Below are 4745 nucleotides of genomic sequence, written 5' to 3' on the forward strand. Positions count from 1 at the left end.
TAAAAACAAAGTCATCAAGTTGGAAAAAAACACAAGTAACACAAGACCAAAGAGAATGAAAATTTTGAAGAATAAAAATGTATATCACTAGATAAAGCAACTCATTCAGCTAATGATTGCCATGTACAAGAGGAATGTGTAGTGGGTAGAAGAAGAAATGTGAGCTATTGCCTTATGATTTACTGTAGTGACAGGAAGGAAAGGCACTAACAGGAGTTCATCTTGCACTCCTTCCTTTCCATCTGTTGGCATATCTAAAACATTAGATCACAGAAAGCCAATCCTTCTCAACAGCATTGTCCGTCATTCCCAGAGGTCGGTGATATGGAGTTGTGTAGTAGATGCCCACCTGAGTTTCTTTCCAAAGCATGTGTCCTTTATTGTGATACACTGCTTCAGAACCACTGATGATGTCTTATGTAAATTTCCCTAAGCTAATTTGAATCATTTGGTTCATTCCCTGATTAACGATTTTTCCAGCCATCTTTTTTCACTCTCAAAAAGTACATTTCAGTCACAAAAGATTCAAGAGCATTATCTAAAATAACAAGCATCCATCTCTGAGTTTTTGTGACTCCCAAATTTCTCCAAATATAGTCAAGTGTACTCAGTGGCTGTACTAGGTCATTGTTGCAGGACTATGAAAGAATTTGTTCTAGTGTGGTCCTTTGTCTTGAAATAATTACTCCAGGATCTGAACTCCTTGGGGACGCAGGTTCCCTGAAGCCCAGAAATGGGTAGAATGAAGTGTAGTGCAGACACTGATTATGATTACACTGGCTGAGACTTCCCATGCCCGTACTGAATATAGGGAGGATGATCTCAAGTGAGAGCCTCAGAGTAACTCTCACACATGCTAGGTAAGGTGAGAAGGATGATGACTACCTAACCATTAATTTTCTCCTAACCTGAAGGTTTTGTTTTCCCAGAATGTTTGATATGATGCAGGACAGGGTTTTAGATGTGACAATTTTCTGTTCTAAGCCTATCTGCCTTTCAACATTTCAGCATTTCACATGTATTTTGTTTAATGTTTGTCAGAGATAATTGTTGACAGTAGCATTAATGAATATCATCGAGCAGTATATTCTTAAAAGGTTACTGTATGGGGCTGGGGATGTAACTCAGTGGCATAAATACCCTCCTGGCAAATGCAAAGTTGTGAGCTTGGTCCTGGTACCAAAACAAAAACAGATTACTTTATGTCACTTCCATATAATGGTAGTTATGTGAGCTTGTAAGGCTTTTACTCAGTCATTCTTATGCAATATTTTGTTTTTAGTCATCTACGGAATATTTAAAAACAGAGACAGGCTGCCTTTCAGAAATTGTGATTATATTTTCTGTGAGAACCCAACAGTATGTCATTTAAAGTCAATAGCTATATCCTTGTTATTCCAAGTCATTCCATTTACCACAGGGTTGAATTTATATGGGTGCTAACTAAAAATGTAGAATCTTAATTATTGAATGAGAATCTATGGTTTGTATGAGAACTGCACTGTGTGATTCTCACATGGACTCCAGATTGATAACTTCTAATGTCACGGATCAGTGAGGTAGGAAGCTCACTGCATCATCACTTACAGTATCTGCCAGTGATGTCAGTTTTCTATGAAGCTGAACCATACGTATGCAAGAGAATGTGTGTATCTATGTAGAGATGTTGAAGTGGAAACACAGAGACTGAGAAAGATTGATTTTAATAAACTGCATGAACTGCAAACACATACAATACAATAAAATTTTTTAAAAAAGAAATTAGTTCTCATGCAAATAATTTTTCCATATAGAAAAAGTAGAAATTTCCTGGGGTAATTTTATAGGGAAATTTCACTTGACATCTATTGTCAATGAAAGACAATCATTGAACCTTAAAATTCAGGGCTTTAAAGGTTAGAAAACATCAACATGTCAGAAGCTGAAGGAGTAAGATCCAATTGTACTAACTGAGGATGCCCCTTCCAGTGGGTAGAGAAGGCCAAAATATTTTATTGTTTACAGACAAGTGGATGAGAGTAGATAAGAGCCATCCACACCCACTGGAGAAGGCTTGAGCTTCTGCGCTTCATTTTCCATCTCTAATTCATGTCAAAGTATAATGAAAAAACAAATCATATCTGATCTGGAAGATTCAAATTGTAGACACTTGTGGCTGAGATTATAATTGTTCTAATGATGGTGAAATGAAAATTCTGCTGGGAATTTAGCAGATTGTGTATTGTAGACAAATGTCCATTTTTATTTGGACTTAAGGAATTCTATTATGTCCCCCTAAAGGTACTGAACACGGTCAGTGATGGAAAGAAACCAAACCGTCCTCTCAGAGTTCCTCCTGCTGGGTCTGCCCATCCAGCCAGAGCACCAACACCTGTTCTATGCCCTGTTTCTCACCATGTATCTTACCACAGTCCTGGGCAACCTCATCATCATTGTCCTCATTCAACTGGACTCCCGGCTCCACACACCCATGTACTATTTTCTCAGCAACTTGTCCTTCTCTGACCTCTGCTTTTCCTCTGTGACTGTTCCCAAGCTGTTGCAAAACATGCAGAGCCAAGTCCCATCCATCCCGTATCGAGGCTGCCTCACCCAAATGTACTTCTTCATACTTTTTGGAGATCTGGAGAGTTTCCTGCTTGTGGCCATGGCCTATGACCGCTATGTGGCCATCTGCTCCCCACTGCAGTACACCAGCATCATGAGCTCCAAGCTGTGTGTGTGCCTGGCAACCCTGTCCTGGATGCTGAACATGTTCCATGCCCTGTTGCACACCCTGCTCACTGCAAGACTATCTTTCTGTGGGAACAATGTGATCCCCCACTTTTTCTGTGACTTGTCTGCCCTGCTGAAGCTGGCCTGCTCCAACACTCATGTTAATGAGTTAGTGATATTTATCATGGGAGGGTTAATTATTATTATTCCATTCCTACTCATCACCGTGTCCTATATCCAGATTTTTTCATCCATCCTCAAGATTCCCTCTGCTCAGGGAATCCATAAAGCTTTCTCTACCTGTGGCTCTCACCTCTCTGTGGTGTCGCTGTTCTGTGGGACAATCATTGGCCTCTACTTATGTCCATCAGCTAATAATTCCACTGTGAAGGAGACCGTCATGGCTCTGATGTACACGGTGGTGACTCCCATGCTGAATCCCTTCATCTACAGCCTGAGGAACAGAGACATGAAGGGAGCCTTGGGAAGAGTTTTTCATAAGAATAAAATGCTCTTCTGTTTTTCATGGTAGCACTGAGATTTTTACACAAAATTATTCAATAATTATAACAGTGTTTGTGTTGGAATATTATTTCCGATTTCCTCCTGCACCCTGGAAACTTCTGTTCAGAAGCATACTGCATAATGGTCCCACATAGTACAGAAAAAGCAAAAATTTACCTGAGCAATTTAACTAAGGAATGAGGTCTTGATGACCTGGCAATGTTTCCAGGTGGTCCTGGCCAGTGTAAGAGGCACTAGTATGTGTGTTCTCTGTTTTTTACCATAAATTATCTTGGGATCTTGTTTTATCCAGCAATTGGTTTTCTGTGGTACATTTTGAAATAATGCTCTATGATCTCAATACATACTCAATGAAATCAAACTTACCCTTCCACTCCCTCTTGAATCTCCTATATGACTTCTCCTGCAGAAAATTTCATATTATTTTATCACAGATCTCTTCCCTCATTTTTCAACTCAGTATAAAGTTTTTAGACTTGATTGATCTTTAATGGATTTTTATAACCATCTTCCCACAATATGTATTTTGGTTTACCAAGGATGTGCTTAATATCCAGGAGTTTTCATTATGTTTTCTAATATTGAAGTATAAAAGTAAAGACTGATAAAAAGTTTAAAGAACTTTATAGATATCTCTCCTCTTTGTATTTTGGATTTCACAATGGAACTTCATGTTTATGTGTTTTTTTTTCTATCATCATAACAACTGCGTGGCAGAAGAGAAGAAATTGTGTCTTGTTTATAAGCTGAAAATAGAGTTCAAGAACTTCTCACATTGACTCACATCGGTGAATACTGTGTTTTCTTCCTAGTGTGGGAACCTGAGGCTGTTAGTGGGATCCAAAGTGTACAGTGGATATTGTGGAAGTGAAAGAGGAGGAAATGTCTAAAGAGGGAAGAAATGGACTGCTAGTCTCTGTTAGCCCAGCTAAAAGGACGGTTTGCGCTTTCATTATGGGATCATTTTTCATGCAAACGTCTGGCGATCCAAACAACTACTTTGAGGGCAGCGGTTCATAACACATTGATCATTGTTAATCCTCTGTTATTCTGTTTTGAAATTCTGTATTATCGTTTTTACACTTTTTCTTCTTTCATTTTAAAATTTTAAAAAAGAATGTCTCATGTCACACAGAGTATGAGTTGCTGAGCCCGTATAAGACGGCAGATGCTCTGCCTCCGTGTTTTCTTGTCCCCTACTCCACAAAGGAGAGCAGTTTTTCTGTTAGGACACATTCTAACAGACACAAGGTTAAAATTCCAGACATAAAACAATTCCTGTAATCCAATAAAAGTAAAAACAACAACTGAACAAAAAATGTACAAGTAACATTCACATAAAACGAATAAACAGTGTGAAAATGTTTAGTTTCAATGTTAACAGGGACAAATCAAGTTGAAAACCAGTCAGTGGAAGGAGACCAGGGGTGGAGGAGACAGACAGTGAGAAAGGAAGGAAGAAGTAAAAAGTGCCAGATGTGATGCTCATGGATATCACTTCTGTA

General features: G+C 38.8%; 1 protein-coding gene across 1 annotated transcript; it reads left to right on the forward strand.

Annotated features, from left to right (window-relative positions):
• The first annotated feature begins 2299 nt into the window (after positions 1 to 2299).
• Positions 2300 to 3247, forward strand: LOC100734066 (olfactory receptor 1468-like). Its single transcript, XM_003469520.3, has one exon. The coding sequence runs from the start codon at positions 2300 to 2302 to the stop codon at positions 3245 to 3247; it is 948 nt and encodes a 315-aa protein (XP_003469568.3).
• The last annotated feature ends 1498 nt before the right edge of the window (positions 3248 to 4745 follow it).

Source organism: Cavia porcellus, unplaced genomic scaffold (assembly GCF_034190915.1).
Source record: "Cavia porcellus strain 051 isolate PalLab524CR breed Dunkin Hartley unplaced genomic scaffold, mCavPor4.1 scaffold_6, whole genome shotgun sequence".
NCBI lineage: Eukaryota > Metazoa > Chordata > Mammalia > Rodentia > Caviidae > Cavia > Cavia porcellus.